General features: G+C 38.2%; 1 protein-coding gene across 3 annotated transcripts in view; it reads right to left on the reverse strand.

Moving 5' to 3' along the window:
- The window catches only part of pde4d (phosphodiesterase 4D, cAMP-specific), a gene marked incomplete at its 5' end in the record, with an annotated part of 120,198 nt that overhangs the window by 76,501 nt on the left and 21,201 nt on the right, over positions 1 to 22,496 (reverse strand). Inside the window, one exon of one of the 3 annotated variants that reach the window (XM_084388524.1) lies at positions 12,621 to 13,112. The exons of the other annotated variants lie outside the window; for them this stretch is intronic. Within the exon in view, the coding sequence (XP_084244650.1) occupies positions 12,621 to 12,877 (257 nt within the window). Of the gene's footprint in view, positions 1 to 12,620; positions 13,113 to 22,496 lie in introns of those variants that run through there. 3 annotated transcript variants of the gene reach the window in all.

Consider the following 22,496-nt stretch of genomic DNA (forward strand, 5'->3'; position numbering starts at 1 on the left):
TGACTGCGCCACACTCGGAGGACAAGAAGATAGAAAAACAAGCCTTTTTGGTCTACCTTTTTGGTACATTCAGCTTCAGGGGCGCGACGCAGCAGAAAAGAGTAAAAAAACAATCTTGGCATTTTCTACTATATACTACTAAATGGCTAAGCATAACCCTCACAGGCCGATTTATGTTTCACAAACTTTGTGAAGTAACACCTGACCTTCACAAGTATAGCCAAATAAACATATGATTGATTACATATGCAAAAAACATATAGACTGTTAAAAAAAAAAAAAAAAACGGCGATGAAACGCAAATACACAAGTACATTTCTGGTTATTCAATCCAGTCAATATAATGAGATCTCAGCACATCTCTGATTAATGGAGTGATAAAAAGAGATATCCAAAATCCCCTCTGTAAAAACCTTTGACTCTAATGTCAACAAAATGAAACAAGAATTTTGAATCTGGCTTTATCGAATGTTCAGATTTCTCTTCTGGAAATATATACAAATTAGTGCATTTTTAATGAGATAATACCTCATTTGCATATTTAAACATAAATATTCTAAAAACTTGTAATACAAAGATATTTTAATGTCAGTAATCAACTGGGGAAGTTTCATGCTGATATCTATTAGTTAATTTTTTTTTCCTATTCACCTGGGATGTCTCCCCTTAAAGCTGGAGTAAGCCATTTTTGAAAAATGCTGTTGAAAGTGGATTGGACTGAACAACACAACAAACTTGTAGCCAATCAGCAGAGTGTAGACGGTAGCCATTGACGTCCATAACATTTTTTTTCTACTATGGATGTCAATGGCTAACGGCCAACTACGTTACCAACATTCTTCAAAATATCTTATTTTGTGTTCAACAGAAAAAGAATTTTGTACAGGTTTGGAACGACTTGAGGGTTAGAAAATGATGACACAATTTAAAATTTTGGGTGAACTATCCCTTAAAGGGGTGGTTGATTATGATTTCACTTTTTTAACTTTAGTTAGTGTGCTCCAAGGTTGATACAGCTGGGGTGGAAGTGGGGATAAGCGCCCACTTCTCAAGAAATGAATTTAAAGGGACACACACAAAAACTGTGCTTTTTTGCTCACCCTCAAAAAGTGACAATTTTAACATGCTATATAAAAATATATGGGGGGTATTTTGAGCTAAAACTTCACGTACACACTCTGGCAACATCAAAGACTTATTTTACAAAATGGCATTATACCACCCCTTTAAAGATGTATATAATGCATATAATAGTCTGTATTTATTACAAACACAGATTTTTTTTTTTTTTTTTTTTTTACAATTACAATTAATTTATTGATTATAAAAAAGAAAAGAAAAAAAAAAAGAATTATTATTATTGTAAAGCATTGTGAAAAAAAAAACATTAATACTTTATATTACCAAGACATTTAAAATGTATTACAAGCTTCATGGGAAGGGAGCATTTCTAAAAACTTTTCTTTTTAAAAAAAATTTCAAAAGATCATTATTTAATCTAAATTATCTGCAGTTTTAGCTACAATATAGACTAGTTTCTCCAACTGACATAGCATACGGACAAGTATCATTTGTAATCTTGTAAATTCTCTATGGTTGTAAATAAAGGAATAAAAGGATCAATCTCTAAACATTTCCAGGAATGAGCATTTGAGTGTTTTCAGAAGAAATCGAACATTTTAAGTGTAAGATATATTGCATTCAAAATGTCATCCACCACATAGCGAGCACTCAGAGAGCGGAGAGGGTGCCGTCTAATATATGACACAGCACGTACTGAGGCGGCGGGCACAGGTCTCATCTGCTGCATTGCTAGAGGATTTTTCCTCTTCAAGCGTCACCCGGTGCTCCTCACAATAAACTTCATTGAGCCTTGACTTTAATTTTATGGGATTCTCAAAGCACAGCTGCTCCCATCACTGTTTCTTCTTATGTGCAGCAGGGAGGAGGTCATGATTTTATTTTTACACAGATATTTGTTTTAGTCATACAATGTTCTTTAAATGCAGTCATTATTTAAATATTTCACATTGGGCAGTTTAATCAACAAAACATAAAATTTTAGTTTACAATATTGTGGATTTTTTAAAAAAAACATGCATCAGGCTCCATAGTATTTTCATAAATATTTAATTTAAACATGTTTTAAATATAAATGAAATAACATGAAAACTGTCCTTCCTGTGGATATACTGGCAAAAAAAATTCTCAACATATTTTCACCAACAGTTTGTTTTAATTTTAAAACATTATCATTAAAGCTACACTACAATCACAATTTAATTTACCTTTTTATCATTATTTTCAATCGATTAACATGAATAGGCCATGACAAAAAAAAAATGATGCACTTGTTGCATCTGCTGTCAGAAAACATCTAAAACTGCAAAAATGTACTAAATTATCATTGGGCTAAAAATTAAGCCGTCTCTGTTCTGTATTCAACACATGTCCAACGGAACCATATTCAAAAGGTCACGAAATGAATAACTACAATCAAAGACTTTAAGTCCTCTCAAGAATGTGGCTGAGTAGGTTCTTCTGTAAGTACTTCTGAGTATTTCATCTGAAATGAGTGGAAAGTGGTCGGTAATGAGATGTAGAAAGTGATCTGAGAGCAAAGATGAGGGTATATTTGTATATTTATACAGTGCAGGGAAAGACTAAAATGTAATGTCTCTGCGAAGGATGACTAACAGGTTTCAAGTGCAGCGAGAAGCATGAAGATTGGACGATTAATCAATACCGCAGGCAAAGGATTTCTCAGAGATTGTACATCCCACATGCACAGGGATGTCAGCATGGAGCACCAAAGAACCACTGTGAAAATGAAAGTGGATAAAAAGGAAAACCTTCTCAATCTGTGGGTTTGACACGTGATAGAATCCATGTTTCACCCCATACATACACTGCAGCATTTGAATTTGAAACAAAAAGCTTGTTTATATGTTTGTTGCTTAGGCTTACATCTACAGCTGTACAGTTTGTACTACTAAAACCTGGAAGAGACTTTTTCAAAGCATAGGCTCCATAAAACAGTTACCAATATTGGTTTTGATGTATGAGTAAAATAGAATCTGTAAAGTAAATTTCAAAAACATTTTTTTAAATACTCACACTCTAAAATCTCTAAAAAGCAAATCTCTTATTTATTTGAAGACATTGGCATTGGTTTTCACCTCTCACAGAACTCACAAAGTCATCTTTGAAGGACACTAAATGTCACACAAGATGTTGACACGGTCTTGACTCCCAGAGATTTACTTTTTAGGATAGCAACCTGGATGTAGGAGGACTGTGTGGGCAAGTGTGTTTTATTTATTTTTTTATTCCTTGCGAATCTTGAATACATGGGCTAGTATGAAAATAGCACCAACACTCCTGCCCACTTTCAACTAAAAGAACAAGGAAGAGTATATGTTCTTGACTAGGATTGTCACTAAAGATGCACCGATACTACATTTCTTCACTGATACGATAGCCGATTATTCAGAATTACATCTACCAATAGTTTTATTTTCATAAGGAACCTCAAACCAATGCCGTAAACTATACCGGGAAGTTCACTCATTTGGTACACTGCTATAATATTAGAGGTTAAAATTTACAACAGAGCCCAAACTATTATATTGAACTGCCATTAATATTCAGATAAAATAATTACATGTATACACACATAATAATATATATAATATATAATGTGTGTATACAACTCAGTTGCACATATGCACAATGTAGTTTTCATAAACACTTGACTTCATGACAAATATAATTAACAGTAAATAAACTCCTCTTTATAGTGTTTTTTATACCTAACTAAAGAACCGTGAACATTAGACAGCTTTCCTATGGTAAATGCGAAGCTTTTTTATTGACGTCTTTCTGCGGTTGAAACACTGATTGAGCGATTACATGAGATATGACACATTTTGGTAAGTTGTGCTGCATCTATCAACATACCTTTTTATGTTCATGCAAAAAGACTTGCGCTCCACACTGCCGCTTGAACTGAGGCGCTACAGCGATCTGTTATGTAACATTTAAGAGCATCAAAAAGCCATTTATCGTTTGAATTTCATGATCAAATGGAATGGAGTTTGAAAGCTGAGAAATTGTTTCTTATCAGAAGTAACAAAGCACAAAGCTCTTTGTGATTATTTGATAAGAGGCGCTAACAAATAATATTTTTGGGAAAAACCTGGCAACCCTGGCTTGATCTACAGGTAATTCATAGGGTCAAAAAGAGCCTACTGTAACCTCATTATTTTTTTTAAACTGTTAATGCGTTATTGTCGCAATGACTTTCAGTCTGACCTGTTTTCCGGCCCTCTTTTGATGGACAGGATATAACAGGATACAATTGGTTGACGGCTGATAGTGAAAATTATTGCTTTTATTGGCAGATGCTGATTATTGGTCAATACATCACGAAAATTTCAGTAGTCCATACCAATACCAGTAAAATTTAGCAGTTCTCAATACCAATTTTGGTACCAGAGTAAAAACTGTTGAAATAAGTGAGTACTTTAGGTACTGTCTCGTCCGTTGGTTATCACTGCCAATCAAGTTTCTGTTTCAAACGTGCATTTAAATATGGTTGTCAATCCAGAAACTTTGCTGTGTAGTTAGCAGCATGAAAAACTAAACTTGTATTCAAAATTGTGAATGGGTGATAAACAGAAAGCAAGAGAAGAGCCCGCCCTTTAAATCCACTAAGGCTGTCAATCTCTAAAGTTCAACCTCACTGAATTCTGCACTCAAAAAAAGCTGTCTTAACCCTTTCACACGTAAGTTTAAAATATTCTGGCTGACCCCCCAGCATGAGTTTTTCAAGGCGACCGTTATTTAGAATGTGTCACTTTATGGTTTCCATGGTGACGCGTCATTGTTTGTCACGTGACACACCGCAGCAACAACAGAGCTAAATGAATGATGATCTGCTTTTATGTCATTTTTCCTTTTTTATTCAAAATATTCACAAATTTGGTAGATACGGCATGAAATATCTGATATTCCGATTGTCAAATATATGCAAGTGGAAGTGTTTTGTTGTTTAAACACCTTTATAAGGGTCGCGTTAGTTGAGCTGTAGTGTATGCGCGATGGGCGCCGCCATCTTAGTTTAGTAAAAGTAAGTGGCAGGTGAACTGGGAGAAGAATAGAGTAAACTTTAAAGTTACTTACACAATGTGTATCTGATATGAATAAAACTAATTATAATGGAAAGGATTATTATTGCCTCTTCCTTTGACATCAGTGTGTATTTTACAAACTCTAAATGTATTGTTTTTTTAGTACTTATATGTCTGAAACCTAAAATAAACATTATGTGATTGAAAACGCTGAAAAGTTGTGATATATGACAGCTCTGAGCGCACCTGTCTCTGGCTCAGCGCCAGCCAACGCACGAAAGCAAAAATTTAGCAGTTGATCACGTCATGCACTGACCATTCTAATCACACTGGTGTGATCGTACGCTCCAGGGACCAGCCTAGACTGATCACACCGGTGTGATCGTACGTGCGAAAGGGTTAATTGTACAATGAATCTCTTATTTACATTGTGTTTACACTGTGCAACTCACATTGAACAAAACAAAACCTTTCAGCGTTTTCAGTGGTTAAGCGGATTCTGACTAACTTATTGACTAGGACCTTTGATAGGCCATTGCACTCGCGCACTCAGCAGATATGATTGTGATTGGCTACAATACTCAACACTTGTAAAAACACGCTGTAAACAGAAACCTCTGACGCTCAGAGTGCGCTCAAACAAACACGAACGAGAGTGTTTGAAAGCAGTGTCTTTCAGCACGTACCGAATATACCCAGTACTCCATACTACCAGTACTGCAGAAATGCTGGCACCGTCAACTTTTTTTTTTCTAACTAGTAGTGGTACATTTGACATCCCTAAAAATTCTTGTGGTGTTTTGCTCTGTTCAAAAACTACTGAGGTAACTATATGGAAAGCATTGTAGAGCATCATTCAGGTGAAGCTTACTTCAAAAGGTAGGGCTAATCAATATAATATATGATTACATTTTAAAATAGTACATATAAAATATGCTAATAAATCATGTGTAAAAAATGTGTAACCAATCAAAAGCCGCTATTCGTGAGGCAAATTATCCCTCTGGGTTGGCCTGCAAATAGACATTATCATGACTGAAGAGCTCTATAGCAAAATCTGGTTAACGAGCAAATGCTGCAACAACTCCCAGGCGCAGGATACCATGACACGACTCAGGAATGATGACCAGTAAGCCCAGAATCACTTATGCATCATTTCCATTTCAAACAAAATTTTACCTTCATTTTAGCAACCCTGTTCAGCTCTGGTCGGTGCACGGGGATAAATAAGGAGAATCTCTAGCAGTGAGAGGAACAAAGGTTAGATTGGTTTCAATCAAAGCCTTGCTTTTCATTTTTGAAATGAAAAGAACAAAGGACAGTGGAGGGACACAGCAGCTCATTAGACCACGGCTTAATCAGTTCTCTAAAAAGCTTTGAAAGCGCAGCGGAGCATCTTAGCTGCCAATGCCCTTCCTTTTTCCTGCCCACATTGATTCATTATTTTCTCTTTTCGGGCAGATCTCAGAACCCCAATCTCGCGACAAGCCCAAACGCGCGTACATAGCCTCACAGTTCCTTCAGAGAGACCTTCAGCTTGTGATAACCACACTGAAAATCTAAATACAGTTTAAAGATCCTTAAAGCACAAAGAAGTGGATGGCGACCTCACAGAATCAATAGCGTTGTTATGGTGTGGCCATGGAAACAGACTCAATCTCAGACTGTAGTTCATTCCCCTCTGTTTGTTTCAGAATGGCTTTAATTCTATTTGGGATTAAATGATTGGTCTGTGAGTTAATTCAATTGATAAATAATTTAGAAGAGATGTAATTTAGTGTTTCCCTTGCTCAAATCCAACTTGCCACTCATTAATGAGCAAATTACACATGCGAAGAGAAAGGGAAAATGAAGGAAAAGTAATTTGCATAATTACTGCTAATAAACACGTTGCACACTGCAGATGTGTGGAATGATCAGACCATGCTATCGCATCTGCAAATCAAAGAAACACGTGTCAAAAGCAATTTCCATCAGATGTGACATTCATCAATACAAGTCCCTTCTTTCCATCCTTTGGAAATGATCTATCTATCTATCTATCTATCTATCTATCTATCTATCTATCTATCCAAGTTTTTTTTTTCTGCTTTTTTACATTAAAATTTTAATTGTAGGAAGGTAATTTAAATTTAAAAGGCATTCTCAATCAAGTCTGAATAACAGACCAACCTGCTCAAGAAAAAGCGAAATAGTAGATTCTTGTAAAACTTACTCTCAATAAACTTTGAAAAATCATTATTTACAGTAACAATTAACATGGCATGTTGGTGAAAAACAGAGCGAAACAAAATAGAATTGCTGAAGTTGTGCGTCTGCGTGTCTAAGGACCAACATTTAAAAAATAACAGACTGACAGATATTCAAACAAATAGCGAAATATCATGTATTATTAGCTAAAAGCATTTTATTGGACAAGTAAGTAAATATTCATATAACTCACCGAAAAAATTAAAAAGTCTTATGGATTGTTCATAATAGCAGATACATCGCTCACAGCAGGCAATTTGAAATCCATCACTATTGTTTAGATTTTTTTTTCTGAAGCCTGTGGATTTGTTACACAGCTGGTGCTTTGCATCTGTGCTTTACAAGGTGCTTCTTTTCATGTAAAAATATCCATTTATACTGTTTATAGCGTGTGCGTGCGTGCGTGTGTGTAATATTATCTGGAATAAAATACCCTAAGTTGTATTTTGATGTCAGTCAAATTGAATTTGAGATGATAAAAATCCCCAAAATAGTTTACTTAATTAATATTTAATTGTATTACTTTTAAAAAGTTTACTTTATTCATTTTTATTTTCACTAGACATTTTTATTTTCATTTCTCCAGACTCATTAGCACCCCCTTGCATCCCAGTGCAAATTTCCCGAAACCACAGAAATCCTTGAAAATTTGCGGCTCTTAATTCCTTCCCCTTTAATCCACTGCGGCTAAAAATGACTAAAGCTAGTTTACCTTACTAATCAACTAGTCAGCTGATGAGTGACTATTCAACCCTCTTCCTGACCCATCGCTAACATGCACATGCACATAAGTGTGTGCATATAGAACAAAAAAAGCAGCTGTGTGCACCGACTTGTACTCGAATCAAACAGCTTGCTAGAACAAATCTGAAGTGCCTGTCTATGTAGCTATGCATCAGTTCACACCATCTCTCATCTGTGCAAAGGTATTCAGCTTGTCGTTAACATGACCTTCTGTTGTCTCTGGCTGGAAGTCACATCATTCCATCTCCAGAGAAAACAATCGCTTTGATCAAGTTATTGCCTTCTGTGAGTAGAAGCTCAAGCCTCCCACGCATCACTGTACTGCAGGGTGGCTGGCGGAGAGCACTGCAACAATGTTGTGAGCTTGCCTCTTTTTTTTTTTCTAATACCTCTGTGTTGCATGTACGCCTGCTATCTGCTCGCTGCTGGTTGACTCGGGCACTTCGGCTGAAGTCCATCTCTTCCCACCCACACCTTTTTTCCTGCCTCTTAAGCACTTTTCAGACTTTCCTCCAGCACGATGCACGCTCAACCCCTCATACATATGGAATCAACGTTCTGGGCGCTGCTGCTGTGAAAGCTAACAGTGATTTCAGCAAAGCTTCTTCCGGTGAAATGAGATGCAGGATGAGAATTGGAACATACGGCAGGATAGAAAAATCTGCGTGTGAGGCACTGCAGTGGTCGGTATGGGAGCTAAAGCTGTGGGAGGGTATTATGGGTGAGCTGCTGGGTTGATTGTGGATCTGTTATGGGAAAAGAAGGAGTTATAGGACTGGGAGAAGGTCACCTCCCCCTCTCAACCATGCTGGGAGTGGAGGAAAGACGTCACAGAGTCTGATTTGGGTTCTTTCAAAGTACATTAAAAGCAAGACACTTCACTCAGTCATCTTGACAATGGCAATTTCTCTCAATATTTTCTCTATAGTGGTCCTTGTTTCTGGTTCTCTCTGTTCTGCATGCACTCTTTCTATCTTATCCGCTCAACTTGCTTACATCACTCGCATTCTTCATTTCAAGGCCACTGGAATTCTCTCTAACCTTTTTTTCTAACTTATTACTAAGGTAACTCACGGCGCTGGAAAGCAGGAAAGAAAGGGAGGTGATGGAATCGTGACTGTGTGTACTTCTGTGTGTTTGTTTTTTGAGCGTTCCTGTGTGAGCGAGAGCATGACTATGCCGGAGTGTGAGGGGGAGAGGGAGCGAGCGAGAAAACGAGTGCACAGCGTGCATGCAGTGGTGCTGATGATCTGTATCGTACATTTGTAAAAAAAAAAATATCTCTAGTTTGTTTCAGTGTTAGTGAGAGGAAATATAACAAGGGAATTTGATTTGAGGACTGTTGTAAACGTTTCATGATCGCTCATCTTTTCAAACACGTACCATGGCTGTGCGAAGTGCTTCTTTTTATCACAGTGGGCATCCAGGCATATACAATGTAAACCATCTCCAGTCCAAATTACTTCGAATGAAAGATTCAAAAGCCCACTGCGAGCTATATTACTCTGACCATATCTGCCCTAACGAAATGTAGAAAAAGAACAACATTCGAGGCGCACAACCTTCTCCGCCATGATTCATAAGAAACATGAATTGCCACCTAAGTCTATAAGGATTACCAGCATTTGCTAATAAGCGGTAAATTATTTCATTCTATCACCTGAACGTCCTCTGTTGCAAACAAGACACATGTGGGTATGCCAGACTTAACATGTTTACAAAATAGCAAAAAAGATACAGAATGAAAATAAAAAGCTTTGTAATTGCTCATCGAAGGATTGAGTGTCAGCTTACATGGTGTCAACGTTTTGCTGGAAATCAAAGTTGTGTGCCAAATGAGGTAGCAAACAGGAAACAGAATTGCAAATGGGATTTGATTGTATTTAAGTATAATGTTTTTTTTTTTTTACTACAAAAGCCAAGTTGATCAAGACTGGATGGATGGATGGATGGATGGCCAACAATATAAAAAATATTTTGATTGAAGTAAGGGAAAAAAAATTAAGAAACACCTGGAATATTTCCTAAAAAAAATTCCTTTCACACTTAACGACATGGAAAAAAAGTAAAATTATTTCAAATTCACCTTATGACCACTTAAATGTAATATTGTGATAAAAGTAACAAACTTCACTCATTAAAAATTGTGTTTAATATCCAATATATGAAGACATAATGTGGACGTGAAAATGTACTTGACAAAAGAAATAACCCAAGTCAGAGAGATTTCTATCTGAGGCCATCCAAGAGATCACCTATCAAATGGCGAAACCTCTGGCTCCATTTCACTTGATTGATGGAACCATTTTCCTGTGCAGGGGCAAAATAATGGTGTTAAAAAAGGCATCTGAATCCAACAGCTGTTGAGCAAAGTGATCTCGTATTCTACCATTTACACAAAACAGCTCCCACACCTCTCAAATGTGGGCCAATTAAATCGCATCTAAAACACAGCAGGGATTTATCCTCTTGTAGATGGGTAACATTTACAAAGGGATATCTGAGAGCAAAAATACAGATACATCAATAATGTCTAGCTGTCTTAGTCAATTGACAAAAGAGAAGCACTGTCTGCACAACAAGCACTACCTAATTGCAAATGACAAGGGAATATTTCTCATTATTGTCAACACCTTGTAGCTTTGACTTTGGATTCTGAGTATGCATGTTATCACTACAAACTATATCTGCTGAAAAATTACATATGCTTGAATTATGAGGGCAAATGCACAGCCTTAAAACAGCTTTAATGAGCATAGACGCTGACACCTTGATTACACCCCTGCGGTTCTGAATGATGATATTCTCTGGAAAGCCGTCTCTAATCAAACAAGCTGATAGACTTTGGATGAGCGCTTTCAAGAAATTCAGAGGCTTTCTAGAACGGCCAGAGCGTTTCTCTGAAAAGAAATTCTCGAGGTTAGGGATCAATACAAATTATTGCAAAATCAGTGAGAATGTACCCTATGTGTGATTTCATTTTAATTAAAGCCACCTTGAACTCAAATTAAACGAATCTTTTTTGAATATTGTAGTGTTTATTAAAAATGATTTATCCGTGCACATAACTATCTTTTTTAATTCATGTGCCCTTGTAATTTTAAATCAAAATCTCCTTCTTGCAAAAAAAAATCTCTTCTCTTCTCTGATGATGTGTTTACTGGCGCAAGAGAGGAACAGCCTGTCACTCAACAAGTTACAGAAATAGCAAACCACAACCATCCAATCAATTCGCGATGTACAAAATCAATATGTTTTGTTTAATATATTTTTGTTTAAAATATGTCAATATGTTTAATATATTTTTTTCTCATCCAAGAAGCCATTTCACTCAGATATACGTCACAATAGGTAAGATATGTTGATCGCTACTTCCGTTTCATGCCGACTTTAAAGTCAGCATGAAATAAATGCATGTTATAGATCTTAAAAGTAAACAATTCATCTTTACATACCTTATCAGTGCCTTATCAAAATATGATAACTGGATCTTCCGGTGAAAACGACAAAGTCGGCTTAAACCCCGTTCCTGCAATCTCACGTTCATCTGCTTCCATTTTTGAGTGCAATGGCCACATTGAAGAAGAAAAAAGATAAAACTGATTTCTTTTCCGATAATCCGTTACACAACAGGGAAGAAAATATCTGTCACTACTTCGGTTTCATCGCAACTTGTGACAAGGCCCTTTATGGCATTCTTTACATATGAAAATGGCACTGATAACTGTTTCCGCTTGGAACATCTCTGTGGTGTTGGATCAGAAATGGTTAAAAGGCTAAAGAACGCTACTGAAACTCTGTTAAATGTATTTCAAAAGTGGCTTGTGACAGTAATCCGGAAAGCGAGGGGGCAGCAGGAAAGGAAGTGTGAAATTAAGATTGAAGAAAGGAATGCAAAAATCCTTCCTGGAGCCCAGTAATCTGACATATTCAACAACAATAACAACAAAAAACTATTATTTCCATCATTTTCGCTGGCAAGAAATTGGAAGATTAGGATATTTGAGGATGAATTGCAATATGTAATTCTTCTTCCCTCAGTGTTCGCCTTGAGAGAGAAAGCTTGAAAGCGCGTTTATGCAGTTATGATTTATTCAATAGTGGCCGAGAGCATCTGCCAGGTGTTATGGAAAGATCAGTAATATCAAAAGAGAACATGCACATTAATATTTGTTTGTTCGCGCACCAAAAAGAAAAGCGTGCCGGCGGGCTGAAAACGGCAGTCACCACTCAAAGTGACGCAGAAACCAGCAGGTGACAAGTACGAAGCGTATGGAAATGATTTCGAAAGACACAACGAACAGAACAAAACTTCTCACACATATCAATTGTTTGACAAGAGACTACAACATACGTATAAGCACACCTTTTGCAACTGTAACGTCTGACAGCATCCTATAATAAGGCCAAGCCACAAATAAAAATACAAGGACACCCCAAAAAAAAAAAAAAAAAAAAAAAGAATTCCCACATTGACAGCAGGCAAGGTCCTACCAAGTGTGTGCCACGGTGAACCGCCTCTGTTTATGGCTGTTGTTGTTGATAAGCATCCGTCGGAGGAGGCGCGGGGAGTTCCGTGGCGACAGCCGGGGCGAAATGGAGGAGGGCGGGCGGCGGTGCCCCCGGGGTCGCTCCTGCTGCAGGAGGTTCTCCCTCAGGATCTTCACCAGGTCCTCGTTCAGCCCGACGTGCTTGGGCATGGGCGGCACTGCCAGCGTGTCCTGGTGGCCCACGGCCGCTTGCTGGGCCATCCTCACGCTTCGCCCTTCCTTCTCCCGCTGCTGGGGGCAAAAACAAAAAAATGTCCACTAATCCGGCGGAAAACTCCCCAGGGCAGGGGAGAGCAAGAGTGAGCGAACGAACTCTGGGCGTCTCTGCGGACCCCGCACGGGTTGCTCGCCGTACAAACGAGTGACTAGAATTAATCTGCGAAAAAGCAGGAGAGCAGAAGATTGCGTGCTCCTGTCAGGACAACTGCCGAGCTATGATGGTGTGCTTTTGAGAGAGAAGAGGAGCGAGAGAGAGAGAGAGGGGATGGGAGGGAGGGAGGGAGGGAGGAGAGACGGAGCGAGCTGTCGATCTGCAGCGCTTCACTAACTGCTGACTGCAAGCCACCACTTCGCTAAAGAGCCATTCAAATTATGTGTGTGTGTGTGGGGGGGGGGGGGGGGGCATGGAGCAAGTGGCCACTGCTGCCAAGAAGCAACTTTTCTCTTTTTTCCTCTCTCCCTATTTGTCTGTGTAAATCCCACAAATTTATGACAAGGATGTGTGCATTAATGCATGTGCGTGTCCAGAGGAAATAGTGTGTGTATTTGCTCATCCTTTGATCACTGAGCAGCTGTTCTAAATATGATTTTATTATGTAGACTTTGTGCTGCCAAACATTTCACAAGAAGAAAAGCCTCACAAGCTAAGGATACACAAAGATTAATGAATCCTGACAGGAGCCAGCTATAAATATTGCTTATGATCATCACAGCATGATTATTTTAATAACACTTAGCTGTAGGAAAGAAAAACAGTCTCTGTAATATTTCAATCATTTCTCCTGGAAAACAATGAGATGGAGAGCAAACTGAGACTTTTGCTGAAAGTGACAGCTAATCCACCCAAAAAAAAAAAAAAAAATCTGCCTTTATTTTGTTCCAATACTGTATTACTTTTTCTTCTTTTGAACATAAAAGAAGATATTCTGGGCAATGTCTCAGTAGTCATTTTCTCCATAGAAATGGAAGTCAAAGGGCTCCAATGTTTATTGGTTCCCAACTTTCTTTAAAATATCATTTTGTTTTCTGCAGAAGTCATACAGGTTTGGCTTAATGAAATAATTCTAAATTTGGGGTTTTAATTTTCCCTTTAATTTTCCTCAGATCTTCAGAGATCTCAAACTGTAGTCTGCGATCAAAAGTCATTATTGTAAATACTTCTTCCAATACCAAATATACTATCAACGTAAATTTAATTTGTTTATAGTTTGATTTTTGTTTTGAGCATTTCTGTAGAGCAATGCTAAGGTGATGTTCGATCAACGTTATCAACTCGAAAAAAATGACACAGAAGGGATGCACCCTGTGCATTAAAAAGTGACGCCAAGGGGTCCTAACTAAAAGTTCAAGTTGGGAGTGAGAATATGTTGGTTCAATGAATGAACGGATACAATGTAATGTAACTTTCAATGCAATGTAAAGTGTCTGCCAAAAAAAGTGTCTGCCAAAATGCCTAAATGAAATGAAAATCTCTTCTTAGGCGAGATCCCAACATCTGAGACAAAATTTATATTCAATCATAACTAGGATCTCCATGTCTCCTGAGCGAGAAAAGAGCAAGTATTAGCATCTCTGTAAGATCTCTTTACCATCTATTGCTTTGTATTAGTGTGCAAATGCTAGTAATATCCAAAAATGACAATTATTTACAAATCCCATTTTTGTATGCCTACTTGCATTTTTTCCCAAACACAGAAACTCATTTAGTAATCCCAAACATAATCATCATCATAATAAATAGACATCAAATGCAACATTGTTTGTGACAATGAGGTCAACAGCACTTCTCTGCCCGTCCATTTCACTCACCTGAACTGGTGATACCATCATTAACCCCTATTTAGTTCTAGTCATTCAACAGATGCTGTTACCCAAAGCACTTCTAACAGGGAGAATCCTCACTGTAGAAGCATCAGGTTACTGTAAGTGTTTTGCTTAAGGGCACAATGGTAATTCAATGGGTGATTCAAAGGCTTTCAGTTTGCAGCCTACAGATCTTTAATCACTACAGGACACCACCCCCTGCCGACTGCAACAGACTGTCATTGGTTTATAAAAACAAGCACCACATCACTAATAACTGATAACAAGTCTGCGCGGGACCCTCTGGGCTTTTTGAGAAGAGAAGCATTCAACATGGTTTCATTAGTTCACATCTGTCTCTGTGCACACTGTCAGCTTGCCAGCTGTTATCAGAGAAATATGTATTCACCTTTACTTTACTCAGTTAAAAGAATATTGTTTAAAAGCAAGAGACCATTTAATAACAAAACAAAAAAAATATTAGACCTATAATATAATAAATAATCAACTTAGAAATTGTCCAAGCTACTCTTTTCCATACAATAAAAGTGTTCCAAAAATGGCAAAAATCACCATAAAATATTATAAAATAGTAGGCCTACAGCATTCAAAAGTTTGGGGTCAGTAAGACTTTTTTAAATAAATTGGTATTTTTATTCAGCAAAGATACATTAAATTGATTGAAAGTTACAGTAAAGTCTTATGTTATAAATGATTTATATTGTAAATAAATGTTGTTCTTTTTAACTTTATATTCTCCAGAGAATCTTGAAAAAATTATTTATGGTTTCCACAAAAATACTAATCAGCACAAAGGTTTTCAACACTGATAATAAGAAATGTTTCTTGAGCAGCAAATCAGCAAATTAGAATAAGTTTTGAAGGATCATAATATGACATAATATGACAATAAAGGTTTTCCATCACAGGAATAAATTGCAATTTAAAACATTAACATAGAAAACAGTCATTTTAAATGTAAATAATATTTCATTACTGTATTCAAATATATCAAATAAATGCAGGTGAGCATAATAGACTTCTTTCAAAAACATCTTACAAATGAATGGCAGAGGGCGAGTAAAATATCACAAAAATATGACTCACATACACTGCAGTGCATACTGTATATTTCACATGTGTTCAGTTAACCCAATGCCAAAGAGATGTTCATAGGTCTTACTTATTGTGCAGTATAAAAAAACTTGAAAGCCAAGAGGAAACACTCAAAGCATTACAGCCAATCAAAGTCTAAAGTGAGTAAGCATGCACTTAAGTAAAGTCTTCATGAAATCATCTCCACGTAATGAGAGCATGACATCAGCGAGCACTTCAAACTGCCCCCCGAGCTGAGAACCGTGCTAAGAGTGACTAAACATAGCCGCTTTCCGACCAAGTAGTTACAGGAACTTAGTTATAGGAACTGTCCACTTCTAAACAGTTCTATGAACTACTCTCCCCCAAACTCGGTTTTGCTGTTTGCGTTCGCACTGGCCAAGTGGCCATAGGAACTGGTAGGAGGGGTAAGGGAGTGACGCAAGCACGGTGACTTTTATTTTGACGGCGCTGAGAACGCCAGAGCAAACAATGCTCGCATTCTCTGTGTTCATTAGTTAGCGATCTGTCTAACAGTACTGTTTAACATGTTATTAGATAGAATTGTTATAGAAAGTACACAGTATATGAAAAAAAGGTTATTAGCCTATGCTGTGTGGTTGATGTCCAGTGTTGCTAGCTGGGCAGATAAACATAATCATGTTTGACTTGGTCCCCTCAAAGTTGTGTTGGATTTTCTCTTCAGCATAAAGGTTTAGAGGCCCATCTATCACTGTTTTCCATGTTTGTATCTAGTTTCTGGAGTAAATATATAGGCTATAATCTGTGTGTTTACATATAGCTGTTTTAAAAATGGCAGGTGCTGGTGTTTTGCGTGCGTTCGCTCATCAGCGTACACTAACGTCACGGGTAGTTCCTATAGTGCTGGTTTAGACCCTACTCTGAAGTAGGAGCTAAATTAGTTCCTCCAAATGGAGTTCCTAGAACTAAAGTCATTCCTAGTCGGCGTGTTCGCATCGCAGGCACATACGGGTACTTTAGCCAATAGTTCTAGGAACTGTGAAAAGGTTCCTCCGGTCGGAAAGCGGCTCATGTCTGCACCACAGGAGGAACACCTTACCTGGAGGATCTGAGAATTAACATCCAAAAAGACAGACAAAAATAGCTAAATGGAAAGGAAGATTGGTGGCCGCACAAAACCTGCAATTTGGTTGAAATGTGAGTAGTTCATTGTCAAATAAGATGTGTTTTTCCCTCTGGTTATGAAAGATGTGACTTCAGATCAGTAGATTTTGCAATATGAGTTGCGCTCCAATTAAATCTCTTGATATCATGTAATACCATAGAGCGCACGTCACACCTCTCCTCATAAACTTGCACTGGTTGTCAATTGCCGCTCGCATCAAATTTAAGGCACTGATGTTTGCTTACAGAACAACCACTGGCTCTGCACCTCTATACCTAAACTCACTACTTCAGACCTGTATGTGCCATCCAGAAGCTTGCATTCGGCAAGTGAACGGCACTTTGTGGTGCCATCCCAAAGAGGCACAAAATCACCACACAATAAAATGTCCAAGCTGGTGAAATGATCTGCCTAAGTCAAACCGAGCTGCTGAGTCTTCAGCCATTTTCAGCATTTTTTTCGTCAAAACTTCTGAGCCTCTGGATTTCAGCTCATTACTTCAAAGACATAGGACATAAACTCTCACCAGCTCTGGTTCTGGGCTGTCAATCTCTCATCTAGTATATAGTCCACAGAAAAGGAGCGTAAAACATAAGAAAAGACAATCAAATACACCATCTAGCGAGATATTTGATCTCTGCTTGCTTTTCCTGGCTTAGAAAATGTCACTATACACTCAAGGGATATGATTTATCAAGGGATATGGAGATATTATGATTAACAACTGATTTGGTACCCCTCACCATCAGTATGCACATTCGGCATCAGTCAACCTCAAAGCGTGCATGTTCTTTGGATTGTGTCATAGTAACTGGTAGAACACTGCATTGTGTGTTCACTTCCCCCTCCCCACTTCTCCCTGCATGACGTCTGTGTGTGTTTTTCCACTGTTACCCTTGGCAACATGGATGGAGAGAGACAAGTGTGTGTGTGTGGTAAGAATTGACTCAGAGCAAGAGATTTAACGGAGGAATGAAAGGAGACTAATCCGCAGAATGCAGCTCCAAACCCAGTGATGGTGATATGCATACATGAACGCCTCATACAAACACTCTCTAGGTGAACCACACAGAACCGGTCGAGAAATGTTTCCGATGGATGGATGGATGGATGGATGGATGGATGGATGGATGGATGGAAGGATGGAAGGAAGGAAAAAAAATGAATAATACTAATAATATAGTAACAATAAAACTGTTATACTAATAATAATAATTATTATTATTATTTTAGTATTACTAAATAAAAGTACTGTTTTTATAATAATAATTATTATTGTTATTTATATTTTGATGTTAATTTAAGTTTTTATTCATTACCAATATAATACCAATACATAATCATACAATATAATAATAATTATTATAATATTTTTTATATACATTATATTAATGATTTATCTTTTAATGGTATTTATTTATCTTTTTATTCATAATATTTTATATATAATTATAGCTATTTTTAAAGCTTTAACTTGTCTATAGTGTGATGATAAATTATATTATATAAATTGCTAAAAAATATTTAAATATTGTATTGCATCAATAAGAATCAAATGAAGAATCAAAAATAAACTGAAAATCCTCAAACCAAACTGGCTCCTAATCACTATATTTTATTGCTGTTCTTTCTCAGACTTGAATCTAATGAAATCACTATTGGGAATAATTTCAAAATGACATAATCATAAGTAATACTTCTGGATGCATTATGTAATAAGAATTTGGGAGGAAAATGAGCTTAATAGTTGCAAAAACACATTTAATTTCTTATTTTTGTGGTGAAATGTAACCTAAAAATGTAATCGTGATATTTATTCCTCTAGCCCCGCCAAGTTGAACACTCAGAAATATATTCCTGGCTCAAAATGCATATACAGTCAAGTATATATTGAACATCCATAAATGCAAAGTGTCTCTTTGTTTGCAGAGTTGATGAGGCTGCACGACCTCTATGGCCATTTAGCAGTTAATTCACACTGACTGACTAACTGCCTTCCAGCTGATATGGGAGAACTCGGTTCCAGAGCACCTTGTGTGAATAATAGCTGTGGCACCCTTCAAACACAACAGTATAAAAAGACCCTTTTTAAAGTCTGACATACTGAGAGAACGGGTGTATAAAGGATGTCCTCAAACACTTTCAATCAAATGTGAAGAAGTGACATATCTTTTCACACACATTGTGATTTTATCATTATTGCAGCAAGGCTGTCATACCTTTGTGTTGTTAGCACTTTGAAAATCAAGGTATAAAAAAACATCAACTAAAATTAGATTGCACTGTTGTGCGTTGGCAGCCGAGTATTTTAATTGATAAATGGAGCAACTTTAGATTCTAAAATAAACTGTTTCTATTTTAGAAACAGCGAGAACAAAGTAACAGCGCATTTGTATATTGATGGACTAAAATAAAATGTCAGAAACGGTCAACTTAAAGGAAAAGTTCCTCCAAAATTTCAAATTCTGTTACGTCATTAGAAGCCTAACAGATGTGGTCACGTAACCGTGGCTGTTTCATATTTCTAAAATGACACATTTCATTTTTGGGTGAACTATTCCTTCTGAGCTGCAGGTCTCAGTGGTGTACACTGCACACACAGGAACAGCATTAGAAAGCTTGAGTTCCATGGACAGAACACCTACAGTGAAACATCTCCCTCTACTGGATAACTGGATTCAAACCATGATATCTTAAGGTTTACTGTTCTTCACTTTCCCTTTAGAGTCCCAGGTGATGGGAATCCACTCTACGTTGTGTTTAGGTCACTGAATAAAGATACTTCAAACGTCTTTGTTGCCCAGCCATTTCTTTATTTTCTGCCTGCATAAATGAGAAATAAATGTAAACAAACATTTTCAGTGGCTTTCTCTGCATTTAATAGCACCATTCAATGGCTTGTTGAGCGAGCTATTTCATATACGAACGCACATTGAGTTAATCTGCTTACTATAATGCTAACATAACATAAAATGGAACAAACATAACACAAAATTAATCACAGTGTCACAGAGTCAGCCACAGCGTCACAGCCCCAATCACCAGAGAAGGCAACATCCTCACAAACTCCCCGATTCGACCATCATGCCCAGCGTTGAGTACTATCCAGTTTCTTCCAAAAAAATAAAAATAAATAAATAAATAAATAAATCGCACCCCTCACTCATACGCCTGTCAAAATCTCAACCCTAAATTTCTCGTTTCAGCCCAAGCGCTCATTGACTCCGGGTCCACAGGGAACTTCATCTCTCATCAACTTCACCAAAATCTCAACCTCCAGAAGAAATGCTGGACTCCCAGAAACTAGTAGCCATCCACACCATTCTCTGCAAACCGCTGGGCCGTGGTCGCATTCATCACTTCTCCCCCACAGTAACGCTCCGCGTAGGCTGCCTGCATGAGGAGATCACGTTCATGGTGCTGGAAGGATCAACCGCTGACCTCATCCTGGGACGCCCCTGGATGAACCAACATGAACCCACCATCAATTGGAACTCTGGAGAAATTCCTGCTTCAAGGTCTGTCTGTCATCTGTGCTCAAACCGTCTACACGCCGGACCTGTCGACACCCCTCTAAGTCTTCATCCAGAATCCAGATGAACTCCACCTACGTTGAGAGCCCAGAAACCGGGAGCAAAACCGAAATTCTTCCAGAGTACCGGGCGTTCCAGGATGTGTTCAGCAAGCGGTTGGCGACCCGTCTACCACCTCATCAGCCATGGGACTGCGCCATTGACCTGCTGCCTGGGGCCACTCCACCGAAGGGTAAGGTCTACCCTTAGTCCATCTCGGAGCAGAAGGCCATGGAGGAGTACATTCAGGAGGCTCTCAATCAATGTTTCATCTGACCATCAACGTCCCCTGCCACTTCCAGCTTCTTCTTCGTGGCCAAGAAGGACGGAGGCTTGCGGCCGTGCATCGACTACCGGGCACTCAACACTCAGACCGTCAAGTTCAGTTATCCTCTTCCTCTGGTCCCTGCCGTGTTGGAACAGCTCCATGGGGCTCGCATCTTCTCTGGTTGTCAATTGCCGCTCACATCTTCTCCAAACTGGACCTGCGGAGCACCTACAACCTCATTCGAATACGCGAGGGGGATGAATGGAAGACCCCCGACAGGCCACTACGAGTACTAGGTGATGCCGTATGGCCTGTCCAACTCCCCCTCCCTATTCCAGGGGTATATGAATGAGGTTTTCCTGGAGTACCTCCAACGTTTCGTCATCGTCTTCATAGACAACATTCTGATCTACTGAACATCGCCAACACGTGACACAGGTCCTCAAAAAGCTGAGAGAACACCACCTCTATCTCAAGTTGGAGAAATGCGAGTTCCACACACCATCCGTCCAGTTCCTCGGATATATCATCGACCAACAAGGTATCCAGACGGACCAGAGGATTCCCGTCACTATAAATGAACTCCAACGCTTTGCCAACTTTTATCGAAGATTCATCCAGAACTACAGTCTCCTCAGCTCACCACTCACCTCACTCCTCAGAAACCGGCCCATGTCTCCATCCTGGAATCCCTAGGCCACAGAAGCCTTCCAACGCCTGAAGAATGCCTTCATCACCGCTCCAATCCCGGTACACCCTAATCCAGAACTCCAATTCGTGGTTGAAGTTGATTTTTATAATCCCACATCGCAAAGTATGTTTAACAAACTAAGAAACAGTTTAAATTCAAAACATATCAAATATCAGCAATACCATTCGGTAGCTCGTTGAGCCACAAGACAAACTCCTCTCGACTCGGCAGGAAGTGAACTGAGCGAGCGGAGCGAACGCCAGAACGTCTATATTATATATACACTCTTAAGTGACAATGCACTGCTTTAACAAATCTTTAAAAAAAATCATACATCTTGACTTAAAACAAAACAAAATAATCCATAAAATTATATCAAAGAATCGAAATTACATTTAAATTCAGAAAAAGAATGATTTTGAGTGAAAATAATTTAGGGGCTCCCATCGTGGGATCATTTTATGGATTTAGTTAACTAATTAATTTTGTTTTTAATTATTTTTAAATGTAAATTAAATAATTGTATGAATTAAGCAGCTTGTGAACATACTTTATCACTAGAAAATAACCTAAATGCCTGTAAAACAAAGTGCAATGCAATTAAGACATTTCTCTTTATATAGAACCTTTTAGGCATAACTGTATTTGCCATGGCATAGTTGAATAATAAGAGTTATGTACATGGAACTGACATACCGTGAGCCCCAAACACCATTGTTTCCTCCTTCATATGTAAATCTTGTGTTTGCAAAAGACCACTGAAAAACGGGTGACTGTGACGTTGCAGTTAGGATCATTAATATTTACGCCCCCAAAATGTGCATATTCCAGCCTATGTTCTAAGCCAGGCAGTATTAAAGTGGACCTGCACAGCTGAATCATCAGAAGTTCTGCAGGTATTGTGAAAAAGCAAGCAAGGACAATAGTGAAAATGGCAGATCATGGATATAAATGTTTCGGTTCCAGGCTGGGCTGGGGATGTGAGCACTTTTCATACCCTTCCCACAGAACAGAACTGTCAACAG

Source organism: Rutilus rutilus (assembly GCF_951802725.1).
Source record: "Rutilus rutilus genome assembly, chromosome: 19".
Lineage (NCBI taxonomy): Eukaryota > Metazoa > Chordata > Actinopteri > Cypriniformes > Leuciscidae > Rutilus > Rutilus rutilus.